This window comes from Meleagris gallopavo, chromosome 5 (assembly GCF_000146605.3).
Source record: "Meleagris gallopavo isolate NT-WF06-2002-E0010 breed Aviagen turkey brand Nicholas breeding stock chromosome 5, Turkey_5.1, whole genome shotgun sequence".
Lineage (NCBI taxonomy): Eukaryota > Metazoa > Chordata > Aves > Galliformes > Phasianidae > Meleagris > Meleagris gallopavo.
Genome location: NC_015015.2, coordinates 48617296 through 48639860, shown reverse-complemented (window position 1 = coordinate 48639860; position 22565 = coordinate 48617296). Strand labels below are relative to the sequence as shown.

The window sequence follows — 22565 nt, the reverse complement described above, 5'->3', positions numbered from 1 at the left end:
GTCCTCTTCTTTCCCACAGCCCCCCTTCAGGTCTCCCTAGAGTATTATACAGGCTGAAAAGCCTTGTATATCATATTTTAACTCAGTTCCTCTTTTCAAACAAAACTGAAAGTCATAATTCTGTTTTCTAAAGTATTTTCTATTTCCTAACACCATCCCATACTGATTTAAAAATATTTTCAACTTCATCAGCAAAGTTAGTAAAAAAAATACACTGAACAGTTTTGAGACTTAGGATTTTCTATATAGGAAAAAATAAACTATGAGCACCAATTTCAAGCAGATACAAAGATCTGACTAGATTTAAAAATATTTATCAACTTCACTTCTGAGAATGATTACTTTGCATCTGTGCCTAGATAGTCAACTATTATATCATTTTCACTCTAAGTGCCAGCAATCCCATCAAAACAGAAATTTTAAATGAGAGACTCGCTGTACATCTTAAGTTCAATCGAGCCACTGTTTTCTAACGTTTGTTCATGCATGGAAGTTCAGTTGATTAGGTCATTTCCTTTCTTGTTTTTAATGACTGCTAACAAGAATTTGCCTAGGAAATTTGAGGAATGTACAATGATTACTATGTCTGGTAATCTTCACTATTCTAAAGTAAATTTAAATTTAATATAGAAATTAGGTTCCCTCATGTACAACTGGACTTCACTGTCCAGCATTTCTTAATAACTGCTACTGTTTCAATGTGATTTTTGTGGTTTTACTCAGGTTCTTCACATATTAGTTCCATTCCAAGTGCCTTCTCATTTCATTCAGTAGGACATGTCATAAAAGACGGGCATGCCTACACCTACCTTTTGCTGATAGGAATGCAAGTCATGCAAAGGTTTAGAATGATTAGCTTGTCAAGTAAGGGAAACAGATAAAAGATCAGATCATCTCAGTCAGGTAGAGTAGAAGAGGAGGTGGTCATCATAGGAGACCTCTGCACTTCTTGTAAACTAAAAACAAAAAACAAAAAACCACCAAACAAATCTTACCTGTGGATGGTAAACACTGAGTGATTTCACTTTGTGCAGTGGTAACAAAACCTTCAGTAAGAATATTTTGTGCTCTTCTTTTAATGGTAAGGCAAATCCATTAATTATGCTGTCAGGGAAAAAAATAGCAATTATTCACAATATTCCAATATTCACTACTGCACAGCACATAAAAAAAAAAGCTATGATATCAAGGATTTTTGTAAAGATCTCTTGTAAAACACAATGCAGCAGAAAAAAAATACAGATTCAACACGTGCCAGAGTATTTTTATCAAGCTCTTTAAAGAATACAACTTTACAGAACAGACAAATCAGCACCTGCCCATCCCTCGCCCAAGTATTTCAGAGGTCCTAAGTTCCTCTTTTCACAGAATCACAGGGTTGGAAGAGACCTCAATCATGATCATGAATCTCCAACCCTCCTGCCACAGGCAGGGCCACCAAACTCCACATTTAATACTAGACCAGGCTGCCCAGGGCTCCATCCAACCTGGCCCTGAACACCTCCAGGGATGGGGCATCAACATGGCATCAACGGGGCATTTACATGACATCTGACTATGTCAGCATTTCAGATTCCAACTTTTGTTATGAACTATTCAGTATGAACAAAGCTTTGAATAAATACTGCAATCAGCATCTTCCTTGCATTAAAGAGCGACCAGACACTGGACACTGAAGAGATCAATCCAGGACAACAGATAAGTGAAAACATACATGGATTGTTAAAACACTTTTAGACAACTCCCCTTGGCAGTCATTGCAGAGATTTGATGCTAATGTTACAGGATTCTAACAGACACATATTGTTGAGAAATTAAGAGTTATTAGAGCTGCCTTTTCTGCCTTTTCATAAGGAGCTCTTTGTCAACCTCTTGTATGAAACTCTTGTATGAAACCAGAATAATAATCAATACAGAACAGCTACAGCACAGAAGTCTAATTTGGCTACTAAAAACTTGATTAAAAAATCTAAGAAAAAATTTTTACAATTTTACAGGCAAATTTCTAATTGCTAAAGTTAAGTCCCATGAAACTTATAACTTATTACATAAAAACCCTGTAAAATACAACTAATAATGCCTTTAAGGTGTATTTACATATATATACTTTAAAACACTTGCATCTCTGGATGAGAAGTCAACTGATAACAACTCCAGCTTTGACTAGGCTAGCAGCTTCACGTTGTGCAACTTAGATTCAAGGGCTGTCAGACACATCACTGAAGTTTACTTTAAGGAAATTAACAGAAGGTTTCTGAGGATTTATAACCCACCCTTTCCGTGCTTACCTGCTATACATTTAGTGAAGTTAGAGGAATTTTTAAACAAATTACAACTAATTACATGTTAATTACAGCTTACTGCAGCTTATCTTTATTACAAGGATATTAATGTAGAAAATGAAACTTAAATGATAAAAAAAAATTATCACATCCCAAAAATGCTGCAGTGCAGTTGAAGTTTTTGCCCTGTTTCTGTACTCTTATACAAAATTCAAAGTTAAATTTCTCCACATGCTAGGAAGCTATTTTCATCTTGTCTCATAACCATTGGCAATCCCCAACTGAATATTTAAAGTCTCCTTTGACTATCAAGACATTTTAATTCAACAAAATCTACATCTTACCTTCCCAGTATTTCCAGTAATTCTGCTATGCCATTGTGATGTTCTGTTTCATAAATAAACCTAAAAAAAATGAAAAGTCTTACTCAGTTTCTGCTGCAGAGAAATACATCTACCACTGAGATGACCATCTAACAATGCAGAGTTTTGACCTCTCAGGTTTAAGTCACACAGCAGAAAACAAACTTTGTGGAGTCCATAAAAACAGTTAAGCAGTCTTAGAAACTTTTCTAAATGTAGTGGCACATTGTGATCTTGAAGGTCCTGTTCTCCAGAAGATATGCACACTCCATAAGCACATTAAGCTGCCTTCAACCTTCACGCTTGCTCTTTTCACTCCCATTTAACAACAGTGCATGCATTTCAGCTTTTTTTTTTCTTTAACAATCATACTGTGTCATTTCAATAATGCAAAACACAGCAAACAACACTTTAAATATTAAAATAACAGAACATCTGGCACAATCAAATGCCATGACTCAACCTTCTACAGCACATGCAAGCACAAAGTGTTCGAACAGTTACTACTTATGGAGCTAAAAAGCTATTTGGTATTAGACTCCTGTACACACAAAAGGCTCAGTAATAAACAGAAGTAATCACATTTTCGTGCATTTTCTTCTGAAAAAACACTGTAATTTACCAGGCAATCATCTCTCTTATGGTCTTCTCAATTGCTTAAGCATAAATTTGTCAAGAAAGTTCCATGTACAACTTCAGGTATTTTGAAAATAATGATTTTTTTTCACTTACTAGAAAGTGTTATTAATTTCACTTAGTAGAAAATTATTTTCTATTTGAAAACTTCTACATACTACAGCTGCTTTTAACCCAGAATGTTAGACATGACGTTCTTTTCTCCTTAAAGATCCACTTGGTATAATTTAGGACAACAATTTCAAGCAAAATTAAATGCAATGATACGAAAATCTTAAAAACCACCAACATAAGCAGGAACATACTAACTTAATTTATATACATATTTTACTTTAGAAAAAAAGATCAACATGCCACGGGGACAGAATTTATGTAATTCTGGACAGTGATTGCAGGACAAAGATAAGATATTTCTGCTTCTTACTAAGATCGTGTAGGAAGATTTAGAGGAAAAAAGTATATGAAAAGGAAACATTTTGAAAAATTCTACACATTCTTTAAGAATTTGTCATGCACAATGCACTAATTCAATACAGAAGCTTAAATAACCTTCCTCCCTGGTACTCATATTCATAAGTTTACCTCTGAAAGCAAAAAATTTCTACTTATTTCTGCAATACTTAAGAGCTATGAGTGAGGCATTTTGTTCATTCTTCTCCTTAAACTTTCCAACCTAACATTTGGTAGAGAAAGGTCACTTCTACGGTGCTTCTGTCATATAAATTTCAGATTGAACAAAAACCATGGAGAACTATTACCAAGATTGTGAAACTATTACAAAGTCAACATAACTGGAATGTTTCTAAGTGTTTTAAAAGCCACCCACCAGAATAGCGTTTGAAGTCTTTACTTCCATTACTGCTGAAAGTAAAGAACATGAAGCAGCAAGTAAAAACACAGTTGAGAAACAGATTATATAGTAGGCTGTGATACTGTTGTACTGCTTGGTTCAGATATTTTACAAAGCCATGCATTTCTGAAAAAATTAACACAACCTATGCAATAGAAATAAGTTTACCAGTTTATTTGAAAGACACACACGTATTTTTTCCCTGGGAGATACTGGCTCTAGCCAGTCAAGAGCTGTTGTCTGCAGGAGAGTGAAGGCTTACTAGTTATTTTAAAGTAGCTCCTTTGCATTTCTTCTAAAGGCTCACTTGCTACCACAAACTGAGAAGTGAAACTCCCTTTACAGCTGGTACTTCTGGTTGCCATTCATAAAACAGTAGCCAGTATGCAGAAGCTTTTTGCTATTTTCTTAAAGAAGTTCATTTTGGTTAGAAAATCATGATGAAAAAAAGGGAAACGTGTTGGAAGATGTGTAAAAACTGATACATAGTATTATAATGATGTGTAGAAAAGAGAAGTGTACAAAATCTAGAAGATCAAAAAAGGCACCATAATCTTGCTTTCACACCTGATGACAGGCAATTAAAACAGACTTCTAATCCCCTTTGGAAAGGCTGCAAATTAAATTTTCTTCGTGTCACATCTTTTGATTGGGTGACTGGGTATAAGAACTACAGCGTATTCTACAACAACTAAAGTTTCCACCAACCCCAAACAGAACATCTTAGGTCTGAGGAAAGAAGAGCCAATAAATATGCTCCTCCAATCAAATTCTCTGTCACTCTATTAGAGTTGCAATTTCTGCATTACAAAGAAATCAATTGCTATTACAGTATGAATACTACTACACAACAAGAAAAAGGTCTCAGATAAAGACATCAAACCACCCAATCAAATAACATAATTCAAAAATTGGCTGCCAAATATATGCTGCGTGCAAGGCTACTCTAATTAAAATCTCTCAGGTTAGCATCAAGTACTGTTAGTAGTATTAGGTACGAAGTAACTAAGATTTGAAGACTGCTAATAGTACCTTGAAGCATATTTAGTTGTTTATCTGACCAAATATCCCATAAGACAAAGATACTGACATACCTATAAAATATATTATTAATTTGTTTTCGGATGTAAGCTCTCAGGCCTAAGAATTTCCCATATATTCTGTGAAGAGTTGTTTTAAGAAAATCTCTTTCACGGGGATCTTCACTGTCAAAGAGCTCTAAAAGCTGCAAAGAGGGAAAAGAGAAGATATACTTTATTGAATGTAATGCACTGCAAGAGAATATGGATATAGAGCTTGAAGTCAAAAGTTATTTTTACCTTACCTGTAATACAAACTTCTGATCAATATATTTCTTAGCTATATTAGGTTGGAAATCTGGAGATTCTAAAAACCTTAAGAAAAATTCATAAACAAGCTGAAAAAAAGTCCAACGAAAAAATACCATTAGTCTTATAAGCAAAAAAAGCATTTTATGACCAGAATATTACCAAAATTATTAATTAGTTGCCCAAAATTGCACTGTTTATATTTGTACAACACACGTTTATTTACATAACGCACAAAGAAAGCTTTGCTTCTGGCCTCCCCATGAAGTATGTTTTTATTCAGTATAAGTTATGTTCTTTAAATTGCATTGAAATTCTACTGAGCTCCACTGCTAGACTCTCCTCATACGACAATCTAATATTCAACATGCCCAGAAGTACATGTTTTAAAAACTGTTCTATGTTTGTCACAGCACCTCTCAAAGCCAGAACTGAGTCAGTCAGATCAAAAAAATCCAGTGACAAACTGAAGCTCATCTAAAATCCCAGCAATTACATCTGTACCACAAGAAACAGCAAACCTTCAGCCTCCAAAACACTGACATTCATCGAAATCATCAGTAATTCAAGACATATTTTAAATACTGTAGAGAGATTAAGTGATCTAGGGAGACAGACAGAACCTCTATGACTTTGAATCAATAAAGAATGAATTTAATGTCAAAGTTCTGTTAGATGATGACATCCTGTGCTTCATAAAGTACCTGCAGATGAGGCCATGCAGCTTCTAAAGTTGGTTCATCTTCCTCTGGATCAAACTCTGCTCCAGTTGGATTGGAAGATGGTGGTAATGTTCGAAACATATTAACTGCAAACTGAAATCACATATTCCTTTAAGAACTTTGAAGTAAGTGAATGATTTCAAAGATGATTTTGACTGAGAAGTCTTAGCACAACCAACTTACTTAATATCTGCAGAAAAATGCAAACTATGTAACTCAGTAATTTAGAGAAAAATGAAGTACATTTATTTTTCTTTTAAGATTTTAAACTTGGAGAACACTTTTTCCATGTTACTCTTTAAAGTACAAACTTATTGGCAGGATGTCTTACTTTGTCTCTTCACACACGCATAAACATGCACATTTTAAACACTCAAGCAAACATTTATAAAACATTTATAAAACATTAAAGAATTTGTAACCTTCGAAAGTAAAAGTCAGAGCCAGAGACACAAAACAAAAATTACCTGATACTGTTGTGTAAATTATTACCAGTTTCATTTCACACCATAGGCATATGGATGTGAAAACACTTCAAAACCAAATTCCAACCTTCCTCTCTTAGTGGCACTTCTCTTAACCCACACCCATCTAACCATGCAGTTCAGCATCCTCAAGGAAGTACAGCAGACTACAAAGATCTCTCAGTGTGTTTGTAAACAAAGATATAAATCATTTCTGTGCCTCCAAGTGCTTGCCTAGATGCACACATGCACAAACCACAGCAGGGACCACAACACCCTTAAAAATGAACTGGGTTTCAAAGTCCCTAGTACAAAGAAAAAACCCTTAGAAGTCTTAGAAGGGAAAAAAAGCCAAAGGGCAAATTTTAGAGAACCTCTTACATCTCAAGGTCAGAAATGTTCTAGAGGGAAGGTGGGTGCTGACTGTGCTTGTGTCAATTGTGCATTAATAATCTAGTTACTTCCAGTTTAATAATTTTGCAACAAATTTTGGCAGGGAGTATTTCTTTAAGGTGTCCTCTTCTAGGTATTTTACCTCACCACTGAGTGCATGTTGAATTTTTTTTGTTATGTAGTAAAATGCACATAATCAGATACAATCACAAGTACATTAATATATGAAATACACAATCATAAATGAAAGTAAAGCACATTTGTTGGCAAAAAAGGATCACATGATTTTTAGCACACATTCTCAAGAGTGATCTTTCTTACAATAGTTTAGAACAGATTTAACAAGTCTGCACTACACTCAGTTCTCCTAAAATGACAGCCAGTTTCTTTGTGCACAGGAAAGGACTAACTAGCTTGTGACTCAATGGTTATTCTTACACCTCTGAGGAGTTACTGATCTTAACTTTTACTGAGCAAGTTGGAGGGAACAGGTTTCTGTGCATGCCAGTAAGAAAACCAGAAAGAGCCTTCATCTGTAAATATAAAGACAGCTATGACTGTCAGTACTGAAAGAGACTAATTCCTCAATTCCACTTATAATCCAGATTATTAGGTAGGGCAGATGTTGTAAGAAACAACTAAATTGATGAGCAAATAGAAAAACGCAATCTATTTAGCAGTCTATTAGTAAGTGCATCCAAGAGAGTCTTTCTTATTCTGTTTTGTTGCTTGCTTATTTGGTATCAAAGCAGCAGCAGTCTCAACTAATTTTTGAATGTATAGATGAATTCAAATTATGGTCCTAAACCACCTCTACTGCCTCAGGCTGATTCTTTTAGACAGATGCCTCAGTATTCTAAGCATCTTAAGCTTTTTAAGGCTGCATAGATCTCTGCATTAAAACACACAAATTAAATCATTTTGTTCATTATAAAAATATTAAGATATTTTAAAATAAATTTGGGTAGACACCTGTTCACAATGAGAATGTTAGCTATGCTGAATGGAGGACTATGACATACACAAAATGATTTACCAAATCAGCTGCAGCTGGCTGCATGGAACATCAGCACAAGGCATACATACACTCCATTCTAAGTGCGTACCACAAATAGTGGAAGAGATTACTTATAAACTATTACTGATATCTGATGGTTGCAACAGATTGGAGGAGGCGTTTTGCAAGTATTAACAGGAAATCTGAGAATACATATCTTAAGTCTGACCACAGAAGACACAACAGGACAACAGATCTCTCAAGAAAAAAATTATTTGCAAAAGGCTACATCATCAAGAACAGCAGAAGCATTAACAGTCTTTTCAAGAACACCAATACTTGGTTCAGCAAACATGCCAGTAGAGTATTTCCACAACCAGAGACAAGAAAGATTGCTCCACTGGATATCGCACTGAACTGAAAGTCCTGAGGATGCAAAATAATTTACTTCATCAGCTGAGTTGTTCCTACACTTTCAATAAGTGTCTAATGCAATTCAGTTTAAGAAAAAAACTAAATCCTGCAAGTTTGAGTTTATTTACAATCTAACAAGTCTACCCACGTATTACACTAAAATTCTGTTCTTCATAGCATACTATCAGTCTGCAATTATCAAATTTTCAGATGATACTGGAGCCAAACGCACATCTTTTTCCTCTTCTCAGTGCGTTATAAGGTGGTTTTCTTTAATTGTTCTTTTGTTTTTAAGTAATATCAAAGTTTATTAAACCATAATTTCAAGATGCTCTGACAGATCAAGCTAGATCTATTTCAATATGTTGTTTTGCAGAGGAATCCACTCCACCCATCCGTGGTGGGACTCTGGGAAAAGCAGCATGCAGGCATGCTTCCCTGTTTCCCTGTTCACATTGTGACTGCTTATCATTTATCAGCTCCATTCACAGTTTAAAATAATGCTGTAACATTACCTACTAACTGGCAGGCTTAGGAGCATACGTAAGTGCTGTCCTGCCTTCTCACATCTGACAGATGGCAGAGCAGACAGTGGGAGGCAGTATCAAACTGCATCAGCTAGATCTGCAAGAATTACATCATATTCCCATGAGGGAAAATGTCATCCTCATGCTCTTTTTCCTCAGAGTATTCCTTCACATCAGAGATGCAGGTCTGATTTTGACTATGAATAGCATACTAATTACTCTTTCACAGAATGAAAAGGAAAACTGAGATAGGTTGTATAAAGATATTCTAAAAGTATAGACATCAATCAACTAGCAACCTCCAACCTTCCTTTGAAAAAGGTGAAAACTTGCAATAGTCAACTGTCTTTCAAGAAAAACCAGGGATGATGAGACTTGGAACTCCCACTTCCTGAGACTGTTAACAGAAGAAACGTCAGCCTTTTCTAGATGAGAGAGTCTCAGGCTCTTGCTATAAAGAAAGAAAAGCTGGGCTGTGTAAGGTATTGACTTGCACTTTCTCCCCTTCCCCTACCTCAAACCCTCTGTTTTTTTTTTTTTTGAGAATATCAAGTGGAATGAGTTAAAAACTCAAAAGTGCAATAAATTTGTTCCATAAGAAATGGAGCTCTTTTGTATTTTAAAACTTTGACCAAAAGAACACGAAACTTGGTGCTCAAATCAAGGTATGGCATCTCTCAGGGAAGGCACAGACCTGAAACTCTCCTGTCTATGCCACTGAAATTTAGGAAAATTTACAATGAATTAGTATCATTGTGTCCTTTATCTTTTGGTCAAATGGCTTCCCCTAACATCTGTCTTTTTACCTAACGTGAGATGTAAGCTGCAAAGCCCAATTTCCTCTAAGGTCAAATTCCCACAGATGTACTTAAGCAAACATATCATAAAGGATTAATTTACATCCCCTTGATAACACAACAGAACCTCACAGTCTTCTCAAAATTTATCAGATTTGAGTCTTTATGAAATGTGGGTCAGTGTGCCAAAATTCCCTGAGTTTTTAGTGCTGACATCCTTGACTCTGAAGGATGAAACTTCAGGGGATAGGAGAATAAAAAAAAAACTGAAAAGGCAAATATGCTGCATTTTTACAGCTTCACAGATATGTTCTGCTGCCATGGTTATGTTCCCTGTTTTTCTGGCGGCCCATTTTGTGCAATGCTAGAGAAAAGTTTCAAGTGAGTAGGCATTACACAGAGAACATGACACACATTCTCTCTTCCCTTCTGCTCAGCAGTCCAAGCGAAGCTTGGCATGAACAGCTCTGAATGACAAACTCTGTAATCTGACAGCCTGCATTCTCTGTATTTAAACAAATAAAGCCATCCTAATAGCTAAGCTGAACCACAAATACTACATTTTTACTCCTGGTAAAATCTCTCATTCCATACTAAGTATCAAATTAAACAAAAAACCCCTACCTACATAACCAGAAATAACACTCAAAAATTCCTCATGCGTGTAACTGAGTATGTCACTTCATTTTCATGTGAAAAGTAGCAGCGAAAACTGCTTTAACTACTGAAACGATCTGGTTATCAAATACAAACCTTATTTCCTATATATTATTAATTTTAAACTTAATATTGACCTACATGTTTCACAAAAAAAAAAATTACTATATCATCCACATCATCATCATCAGAGAAAGTATTCTGGAAGCTACCGAGACAAGTCTCATTTATCCGAGCTTTGAATTTTCTTATTTCTCACAACACTACAGATTCAGCATTTCCTTGGCCTCCTCTGAGCTCTCTTCAATAACCCCTGACATATCAACTGGCAAACATTTATATCGATGCTCACTTTTATAGACACAGTACAGATGCTGCCCACCCTTTCCTGAGATGGAAAGCAGCAATCAGATGGTCAGTATTCTACAAAGCTAACAATTCTCATGAGACTTCTACCAAACCCATTTAGGGAAATGTCCATGCTTCTGACAGATCAGTGTACAACAGAACTAGCTCATGAAGCCCTGTTTTCTTCAAAAGCCAAGCTAAATTACATCACACATCCCTTTAGTGAACAAGAGAACCTGTAACACATGCTTTTCATCAAAATTACCAAATTTACTATTTATATTTACTGAACGTACTTAGGCATTTGTCCACATCCTAAGATGCAAGTTCCTGCTCTGAGGACAGGAAGTCCAACTTCACTATAACATATATGAGAAATGGAACTCATAAAGGGTTTAATAGAAACATTTCATTTCCCACCATATATTTGCTTACAAACAAAAGGAGAATCTGAAAAACCAGTCAGCCAGTTCCTTGAGGAAGAAGGGAAAGAAATTCTTGCATCCACTCTGGAGAATAACATTAAATCCATTTTAGAAACTTTCTCCTATCTTTTAAAAAGGAAATTTGTGATTAAGGTTAAATAACTGAATTCATCCACCATCCACAATAAATATATTGTTTAAAGAGAAGACCTAACCACACATTTGCCAAGGATACTTGAAGCAAGAATAGAGACCGGAGCCAGAGGGGGAATTGAACACGACATGATCACTAGAATTTTAAAGAGTGCTCTTATCAGAGCAAATAGAAAATAAAATGAAGATGAAAACAAAAAAGGAAAACTTTTTTATTTAAAAAATTTATTGCTACTATTAAATAGACAACTTGTAGAAATCATTGCCTAATTTTACTGCCTTAACTTGGCCTAAGCAGTATGTTAACCGAAGCAAGCAAAAAAAATCTCATGTACACACTTATAAAAAATGCACATAAGTAAAAACTCATATACAGACGAGTAACTGGCAATCATAAAGGTGAAGAGAATGGCACAGCCATCCACACATAAGAAAAAAAAAAAGACTTCACCTTTTAGAGTAACTTTTACACTCATCACTGGCAATACCAGGATGCTGAACATGATGGATTATTATGCCAAATTTGGTGTAATGAGTCCTAACACAGAGAGATGTAGACAGGTCCCTTAAAACATACAGAAATCATTAAATTTCTTTTACCTTAAAATCCATATAATCAATTCATGAAGCCATTGCTAGAACTTAGCAACTTTTAAAGGCTGCTTTTATGGAACAGTTTTCTCTCAATTATCTGTCCTGAAACCACCACATTCCTCCTGCAGTAGTACTGTAATTCTCTTTCTTTCTGGCATGCACATTCATATTGAGGAGTACATTTTGCTATCTGAATTTAACCGCTAAGTACTAATCCAGGTCTGATAACTGACAGTATGTGTTACAATGCTGTCTAAGTTCTATGGAAGGAAATCCACACTCTTTAGAATCTAATGTGTGAAAAGCATTTTAAGTTCACTGAAAGATTCTGTGAGCTCATAGCAGAAAACTAGTGATTAAGGTATCAAATCCTACACCAAAATGTATTAGATTGACAAAAATACAGACTATTACCACTGTTTGCATGTAAAAGCAAAGGAAGCATACTCTCCTTAGGAAAATGTATTATTGTCAGTTTTTGGATGGAAGAAGAATCATAATGCGGAAGTTATGAATTTACAGACAGCTAAGACTCCTCACACAGTGACCCCAAAGTCTGACACAGATATTCAAGCTTTTCATCATGAATTCAGTTTTATCTAAGCAAAATCTTTGCAAGCTTATTGTCACCCTTTTCAGTGGTGTCAAACAATCAATTAGCAAAAATAAAAGTAGGTTATCCAGACACAATCCCACATCTGGTCATTAACCATTCTCAGTGCTTCCTGTATTTTTGACACAGAGTTATTAGGTCTCACACAGACAAGTTCTTCTCACGAAAGTGGCATCTTACTGATAATTTATGGTGGACTCAGTAACAAGTAATTTTTTAAATAACACCTTTAATAGTAAAATTTCTTAGAATGTACTCTGAAGAACCTTTGAAGTCTCTGATTTGAAGCAGGACCTCAAAATCTTACTGAGTTTATGTTATATTTACATTAAACATACATTGTTTTCTCATCACCCTGAGACTCATCCCAAGCTATTACAGATCATGGGGAAACACATTCATGTCACACATAGTCAAGAACAGTTTGCAAACTCTGCAGTTAGCAATTTGAAAAGATATTGTTCTGTTCCCAGCCCAATTGCTACTGCAGGCAACTGACATCCAGTCACCACACTGAGGGCAGAAAGATTCTCTTGTAGTTTCATGGTCGATTCCTCTGGAGTGTACTTAAATATGATAGGAAAGTAAAGCAAGTCTAATAGGCTTGAGACTGAATAGTAAAGGGGAGAAACTACACAGGTCTAAGCAGTTCATATAGCTTGTTCCAGTAGAATTGTCATCTGTGTAAAATATAAGGTCCAACTCTCATTCTCAGCTCTGAATGCAGAAAAAAAAATCAATTTCAACCAACGGTACTGAATGTAATTATATCAAGTGTCAAGCTTCCACAAGTGAACTTAATTCTCACCTTACAAAAATATTCTCAGTTTTTAGTTTTGCAATCTATGTTCTTTTAAAAACTAGACATATTTAACTTCCCCAGTTTTTATAAATATCTATTCCAGAAGAAATCTATGGGGAAAAAAGGAGATGTTTCTGGAGGTGCACAGAGCTGGGAAAGGACAGAACCAGGACAACTAACCTAAACCAGTCAAAGGGATACTCCTCACTATACAGTATTATGTGGAACTATACTGTAGTTGGGGAAAGTTGGCCAGGAGGCTGTAGCTGCTTGGGCACTGGTCAGCCAGTGGTGAGCAACTGTATTGTACACCACTTGGCTTATATATAATACACACACACATACACTACACACACACATATCTGTATGTACATACCTATCATTACTATTATCTTCATTATCATCACCATTAATATTATTTTGTTCTTCCTTTTTTGTCTTAGTAAATAGTTTTTATCTCAACCCATGAGTTCCACTTTCTTTTTCCCTCCCCAATCCTCCCACTAGGAGCAGGGAATGAACATATGGCTGTATGGTGCTGAGCTGCTGCTAGGTTAAACCACAACAGTACCCATCTTCTACCGTACAAAGAAGACGAGCCAACAATGGCAAAGAGATTTTTAAAAACACAATTATGTTACCATTTTGCTGATGTACAGATGGCAGTTGATCTTCTTTGAAGATTTCAGTAAGGTTTTTTTTTTAAATAGATAGATGTAGCTGAAGAAACAAATACGAGTTAAAAAGAAAATATCAGACAGGTTCCCGTCACTTACCATATGTACTACTTCAGGGTAAATAGGTTCTGTAATCACATTGCGATTGTGTGTGATATATTCTACCATTTCACTTAAAGCTGCTCGTTTTACTTCCTTCCACTTTAGGTCACTTAGTGGATCAGAAACAAAGTCAAAAAGTACACAACATTGTCGTAACTTCTGGATAAAAAGCTTTTCTTGATCAGCAGGAGGAACATCTGAAAAGTGAAAATAATTGGTTATAAGTTACATTGCAGCAGACTTCACTCTACTCATTTTTATTTCCCTGAGACACAGGCATTCCAGTGTTTAAAAGCAAACTTCTTGAATCTTCAAACAAATTTCAGAAATATAGTGGTCGATAAAAATACAGCACAGTATAGAATGATTAAAATTGCAAAGTCATGCATGTTTGACTAGAAATAGGCACTGCGTAGGAAAAAAAAAAGCACATACTTAGAAAAAAATGCCTCAGGGAATTTCCCAGAGAGCTCTATTTGTGTACAAAACATTAGGTTGCATCTGCAGAAAAACTCTTTGAGTATTAAGAAATGTATTGGTGGAATTTCAGTTATTGACAGATGAAACCAATGAGTTGCATTTTCAACTTCAGGCTCATCACCTAACAAATTCCATTTCTCCATCAAGCATTCCTACAACACAATACTGCACCAAACACATAATAAGCATAAACCAACTATTTAAACTTCAAAACAGAAAAAAAACATTTAAAGAAATTGAAGTAACTGAAGATGCTAAGTGAATCGATTTTGCCAATTTGTAACACTAATTTGAATGTTCTCCATGTGCAAGAGACTTGCATTATCAACCTTTTGAAGCATTTACAGGAGTTCATTTAAGTAACTGTAGCCAGCTCTGCAACATGGTGCACTGTCTCTAAATCTGCAGATGACACCAAAATGGAAGGAAGAGTCCATCTGTCTGAGCACAGGAAGGCCCTACGCAGAGAGAAACTGGGATAGGCTGGATAGGTGGGATGAGGCAAATGGAACGAAGTTTAACAGGACCAAACGCCGAGTCCTGCACTTTGGCCACAACCCCAGGCCTCAGGCAGAGTGGCCAGAAAACTGAAAAGGACCTGGGGGCATTGGTTGATGCTTGACTGAACATGAGCCAAGAAGGACAACAGCATCCTGGCTTGAATTAGAAACAGTGCAGCCAGAAAGAGCAGGGAAGTGATTGTCCCTCTGTACTTGGCACCGGTGAGGCTGCACTTTGGAGTGCTGTGTCCACTCTTGGGCTCCTCACTACAAGAAAAATATTGAGGCTCTAGAGCAGATCCAGAGGAGGACAATAAAGCTGTGAGGAGTCTGGAGCATAGGCCTTATGAGGAACAGCTGACGGAACTGGGATCATTTGGTCTTGAGGAGAGGAGGCTCTGGGGAGACCTTACTGCCTTCTAAAACTACCCAAAAAGAGGTTATGGTGAGGTAGGGATTGGCCTCTTCTCCTGTGTAACTAGCAATAGGACTAGAGAGAACAGTCTGAAGTTGTACCAGGAGAGGTTCAGATTGAACGTTAGGAAAAACTGCTTCTCCAAAAGAGTGGTCAGGGACTTGAACGGGCTGCCCAGGGAGGTGGTGGAGTCACCATCCTGGAGGATGTTCAAGAAACATTTAGATGTTGTATTGAGACATGGTTTAGTGGGCAGTATTGGTGGTAAGTGGACAGTAGGATAAGATGTTCTAATTAGATGAGGTCTTTTCTAACCTTAATGATTATATGATTGAACACCGATCTTCTAAGATAACAGTCACCAAACGTAAGCCAGGAGTTGATATACTCAAAAAACATTTGAGGAAATAACATTGTCAGTTCTTACCAAGTTGAATATAAGATACGAAAAAAATAACAAGCCAGTAAGTTTCAAATCAAAGTGAGTAACCAGTTGGTTTGACACTGTTTAACTTATCATCATTCAGGTGCAGCTGCTAATGAAATGCATTAACTAATAGGAACAGTAACATTTCTACTCCTGTCTTCCTTTCAAGACTCCAATCTTGAAAGCATTTACTTCTTTCTGTCCAAATTCCCCCCCTCTTCTCCCCCCCCCTTCTTCTTTTCTGGAGTATCTTTGACCTGTGAAGCTGGTCCATGTATTTATATTTCTGAACACTTCTGCAGTTGTTTTATTTTACTGCTCCTCACATTTAAACTGCCTCTTCTCAGGTGTGTACAAATCTACTTTATTAAATTCCTCTTTAATACCTACTCAACATACTTCATAGATACTGAATGCAACTGAGACTGGCCTCAAGATATCCAGAAACAAACCAACCAACCCACCCAGACAAGGAGAATATTTGCATCTTCTGGTAACTCATTTCCCTGTCTGTAACACTCTTACACTAATTTACTTTTAACCTTTTGAGACAAAGATTGCCTCGACTTAACAGTGCTTTGTGCAGTAGTATTTTTACTTTTTGACCAGGACACCTCGATTCTCTCAAGTTTTTACCTTCCAATTTTTACTTGATGCTACAAAATTCTGCATGTGGCTGTTTGCCTAAGTAATCCCACAAGTAATTAAAATGATCAACGCATGACATTATGGTTCAGTACATACAGCAAACGCTTTGGGCAATCTGGACATTAACCTTTAATAATTAAGGAACACTTCAGTAACTGGTGAGATTACACCAGTACCATATTCTGATAGCAGCAAAAATCCAGATTCAATTAAAATGGTCTAATAACCACGGCAACAAGTTTAAGACAGAAATCCTGCTTAAATTAGCAGCATAACACATTTTTTGTTTTTGCACGACAACTTGTTTTTAATTATTGTTGGATATGAATTGCTGAGTCATAAATAGCATGACAAAAGGCAAAATAAAACTAGATTACCTATTTCTGCTTATTCTAGCTGATGGCCTTTATTTTCCCTAAGCACAGAATGCAAAGACTTTCTTGAACGTAAGTGAAACGAGCCCTCATCAAACAATGGATTTCAAGTGGTACTACTGAACATAAACACACACCTACCACATGCACATGCAAACTAATGAACTGAATGTCTGACTGTCTGATCAATGCCTGCAGTCCAGTTGATCAGGCACTGCAATGAATAGCTCTGCTTTAAGCACTCGACAAACTTATCCTTAAGACAGCAAGCTAGAGTGGCCTCTTCCTTCTCAAAAGAAGTTGCTTTCAGAAGAACTTTTGCTATAATAAGCCTTTATGATGTACTGGACTAAAATGGCTTTTTTCTTTTAGCTACATACGCGAAATTGCTCTGAAGAGCTCCAAAGAAACTCCAACAAACCAAATGAGAAAATCTGTAGGGAAGCAGCACTAAAGAACATACAGAACAACAAAAAAAGTCAGGGTACATAAGCCATTACCGGTTACAGACCTCAGTGTCAGACAGCGAAGAGTTCAAGAATTAGAATGAAGGTGATAAGAGGTCAACAACTTTCTAACGAATAAAATAGAAGCTCTGTAAAGTGCAGCAAGTGACTTTAAGGTACGTTAAGCCACTCAAACTGCATCTTAATACATATGTTTTAGCCTATTTAGATTAAAAACTACACTAATGATTTCCTCCTGGGAAGAATATTTAATGGAGTAGCCTGTATGACTTGAATTTGCAAACAAGACACAGAGTGGTTAGAGACGTTACCTTTCCCAAATTAACTGTAAAATGGAAAGTGATTTGGCCTGAAGCATAGCAACATGATTTCACTTAGGGATACTATGCTGTACTACACAAAATCCAGAGCCTAACCAGAGACCACAATCTTAGAAGGAACAGACACACAATTACAATCACCTCAAAGGAGAGGAAGCATTAAAGATATAATTATCACTCATTTCTGAGACAAAAGACTGACAACTAAGCAGGTCAAGAAATACTTCCAGAAGGAAAGCCACCTATCTCACCACTCACTTTGAATTGGCTAAAATATTTTAAGTATTTCAGTTATAAACAGTTGTTTACCCTCACATGTGCTCTACCATAGCTTTCAAATGTCTTGACCTCAAATCTCTCATGGTGCTCGTCTGGAGTATTTGCTATCAAGTTGAGACCATCCCTACTTTTAAGGTTTGAAATGATAATTTCAGTGTAACAATGATTACTGAAGGTGACCAAGAAACCATCATGATTAGACCATAATTTGTGTAGAAAACGCACGTGTACTAGCAGAAGAATTGTAAAGAAGTCTTTAATCTGAAGCCATGTACCAGGGACACGTGCTTTCAGTTCACTGCCTGGTGACTTGTTCATCAGCTTCCACTTCAATTAGTTGATAACCTCCAAATTTTAGCTGTTCAGGTTAACAGACATATCTGAAGGGAGTGTTATTAGGTAATTTTAATTTATTTTTAGAACCAAGCAGCTCTTTGAGCACTCCTCAAAGACTGGGAAGGCTGTGGCTATTCAAAAGCTATTCCTTATGATTATTCCAAAATTGACATTTTGTGCTATTCACTGAGCCACTCCACGCTTGCAGTTTGTATCACTTACATTCAGTATCTACAAATTTTGTTTCCAGTTATAACACTGATATCATCCGCCCTTACCAGTAACCACAGTTTATTAAATACTGTTTCTGGTCTGCTAATATAATGAGAACATAGTTTTTCAGAATCATAAAGCAATTCAAATCACAAGAATGACCTTTATTTTCAGCAATTCCTGACACCAGATTTACACAAACAAATACTGTAATGGCAGATTTTACGCCAAAAATCAGCATTATTTATCTGTTACTCTTCTTGTGAAATAACTTCTAACACATCACAAAAGGTATCCCCAGAAGTCAGTATTATGATCACAAGATAAGCCTCAGATTCCTAAGGATCAGCCTTCTTCCCTTGTTCAGGTATTTCAGGTCTTCCCTCATTTCAGTCCCCAGGTAATTGCTGCATCGACTTACCCAGCCTACAGACAGGCAGGCTCTGCCTATTTATATTTAATGGTATTGATTCTGAATTATCTACTCTGTTTAAAATGCTCAACACCACCTCAGACTGTGGCCTTGCCAGACAAACTCGCTGATGAGTATAAAATATATCTTCCTTTCACTGTACAATTGGTATCAGCTTTTACATATCAGACTGAATACACCAGTATCACACACTCAGAGGCAAGGTGCTCAGCTGTCAGGACAGCTACCAAGAGTCTTGGCAGAGCACAGAGGATCAACTGAAAGCCAAAATTTAAATACAGTTCTGTGAATGAAAACAAACTCCTTGGAAGCTCCAGGTATTTCTTCAGCAACGATTATTGCAAAACCACAATAAATGAATTAATGTCAAATGTTCCCACTGGTAAGTGTCCTCCCCCTATCCCTGACTGCTTCTCAGCAGGTCTGTGACACCATTCTGCAACCAGGGGCTATAAGTTACAACTTCATCAGAAAAGATGACTCCTTAAGAGGTAGCACAGCTCCCCCCAAGAACTAAAACATCACTGTGTGCTAACAAGTATCGATTTTCTCAATTTCATTAAACAACAAACTCTGCCCGTCTTAAAAGAGAATTAGAAAAATGAAAGCTAATATTGAAGTCAGGTTTCTAAGAGCCCAGACATGCATGCAATTGCATGACATTTATGAACTGTAAGACTGCAGAGAATGGACTGTTCTCTGCAAAGCTTATTTTTATTCAGACAAAAAATCACATTTTTAGTTTTGTATTTTGTGCCATTACTGTGTGCCCATGATTGTCCCTTTTCAAAGAAGCTCATTTTTCTATGTCAGTGTTTAACAGTTCCTGAATGGAGGCTGTAAGACAGGGTAAGCCACACAGAACAGCTGTTTGCTATTACAAACTGTAACCAAAACAGTCATACAACTGCTACCACAAAACAATCTGTGGTCAGTAGAACTCACATCATCATTTGAAAGCAGAAAACAAGAAACACTGATAATTTACAGAAAAATACATACAGGAGATAAATGTCCTTTTCCTTGTATGAGCACTTTCTTACTTGTTTGTGAAGGCTCAGCAGAGGTATCAGCCGTAGAAAAACAAAGACTGCTAAAAAGCACCTGCTGAAAGTAATTGCTTCCTTAGGACAAATGTGTAGAGCAGAAGTTCTCGCCAACTCCCGCTTGCAGGTAGGTGGGAAATCTTATCAAACGTGCCTTCAAATCTACTGAAGGGCTACAGCTTTTAAATGATATGGAGAAATGACATTTAACTGTAAATTAGGATGCTCTCCAGCACATACCACAAAGCATACTGTTAACACGACGCAGCCCTTCCAGCAATCAAAAGTATTAGCATCATTTAAATTGGATGTCATTAGAAAAGCAAGCAGCATTAGCAGAGTTAGTAGAGCTTTGCAATTTGCACTGCTGTGCTTCAATGTGAGGAGTTTGCTGTCTTGCCACAACCACTTTTTCTACAGACATTTCAGCTAATATTACCATGACAGCACTTTGTTCAAAGAATAAGCAGCGTTCAACGTGCAGAGTAAAGGAAATGGAAGCTGCTAGACATGCAGGCAGAGGGATTGCAGAACATGAGAAAATGAACACAGCTTTAATAGAATTATCATTTTTTCCAGAACTAGTGATCAAATCTTAAAAAAGAATCACAGAAAAATGGCAAGACGACAAAAGCCTGTCTAACATTTGATCAAGTTCAATTTAAAGTATCTACCTGATTTTGAAATGATTAAATTACTGTTCAAGTCTCAATCAAGGAATACTTCTTCAGATTACACAACTTTCTCTGCATTTCTATTACTTGTCATACTCATTACAGTTCTCTTTGATTTTCTTCAGCAGATTTTACTGAAAACATGACAGAACTAATTAACACTAAGAGATGTAATTCCCCTAGATAACAGTGTTTTATCTTAATAGGTGATAATAGAAATAAGGGGTTTGGGAGGAAATTTTCCAGTTCATGCATGGAAAGTTTAATTAATACTATTACTTCTAGCAGCCCTTCAAAATACACTTAAGGAATGCAAGAAATTACTATAATTACATATAATATGCAATATGTTTCATACATTAACTAGCAGCCCTGCGAGTGGGAGTTCTGCTGCAGATTACTTGAAGCAAGCAAGATATTATGATGCATACAGTGGATTGCAAAAACACACAAAATATCAACAGCAAAATGCTTTGTGTGGAACTCTACTGATCCTATAGAAATACTGTTTTTGTTTGTTTGTTTGTTTTGTTTTGAGGGAGGACAAAAGAGACATTTTATATAATAAAAATGACCCCAGTGATCAAAGAAAAATACTAAGAGGCACAGAAAACAAACTTCTATCTTACTGCTGAACATAGGAGGTACATTAAGTGTCATAAAAGAATTGCAGTTGAGTCTTATTACAACGCCTTCCATCAAGTTTGAGGTCCTACTGCAATTACCATACATTACACTTGTGTACATTCCTACTGAGAAGTTCAAGTTTTTTTCCTTTCTTTTTCAAGAACACATTTCCTGTCAGAAACGGGATGCTGAAGGTTGGATGAACATTCAGCTTGACCCAGAACAAAGCCCATCATTCTCCAGCAACTCCTGCTCAATAATTAAAATTACAGGCACTCACAGCTTCTGCAAGGAAAACAATAAACCGCTTTGATAGTCTGAATAGCTAATATCGTAGTTTTGTTCTAGGCCAATGAGAAGGTGAGCTGACACCAACAGATGGATGCATTCCATGTGAACTAATGCTCATGCAGCAGTCTGAAACTTCACAAGCATGACCTGCTGTGGGTCAGCTGCCTTTATGCAGCATCATGGTTCTCAGGAGTATTCCAGGAGAGAAATGAGAAGCAGCTGTAAGCAGCAGCTATTTCCACTCCTCTCTGCCTTCAAGGAACTGAGCTGCTGCCATCAATACCTTCTGGCTGTTCTCCAGGTAACAGAAATGTGTAACTGGTTTCCATCTTTGGAACTGCACTGCTCCTAACTACTGCTATTCCACATTCCATAATGCAATTGAACAAAATTGGCACCCAAAATATAAGTATTTTTCTATATATGAAGTTTAAAAACAATGCTTGAAATAACGTACATGTGGCACATTTTCTAGCTACAATTCAAAAGCAAGTTGTGTTTATTTTCAAGTAGTTCAAACTTCTGGACGTTCAACTGTATTTTTATTTTAGTTTTGTTAAAGTTCTGGCTGGTAGAGAAAATCCAGCTTTATTTTTTCAGTAAAGCAGTAGCACTGGCTTTGCTTCTATGCTGATCTGCTATCTGGATCAAACACTGTCCACTTAAAACAAAAAGTGATTCCATCTCTGACAATTTGTGTCTGAAACTAGTCTTAATCTCATAGAACAGACATTGGATGGAGGAGGTGGGAGGAGAAAGATGCCTGAAGTCGTTGAGTATTTTAAGTTTTGTGTTTCTAAATAAAGAAATCTCTTTACTCAAATGAAAGACTTCTCACTGGATTGTGCGATTATCTTTTATCGAAAGAATACAGTCTTCCATTTAGTGGGAA

At 36.5% G+C, this 22565-nt stretch overlaps 1 protein-coding gene across 3 annotated transcripts in view; it reads right to left on the bottom strand.

The window, feature by feature from the left end:
* PPP2R5C (protein phosphatase 2 regulatory subunit B'gamma) overlaps positions 1–22565 on the bottom strand; it is a 73834-nt gene that overhangs the window by 14654 nt on the left and 36615 nt on the right. For all 3 annotated transcript variants that reach the window (XM_010711921.3, XM_010711919.3, XM_019615886.2), the window contains 6 exons: positions 14141–14340; positions 6163–6273; positions 5455–5547; positions 5225–5355; positions 2627–2686; positions 996–1104 (listed from right to left, as the gene is read on the bottom strand). In XM_010711921.3, the coding sequence (XP_010710223.1) occupies positions 996–1104; positions 2627–2686; positions 5225–5355; positions 5455–5547; positions 6163–6273; positions 14141–14209 (573 nt within the window). In that variant the 5' untranslated portion in view covers positions 14210–14340. The remainder of the gene's footprint in view (positions 1–995; positions 1105–2626; positions 2687–5224; positions 5356–5454; positions 5548–6162; positions 6274–14140; positions 14341–22565) is intronic.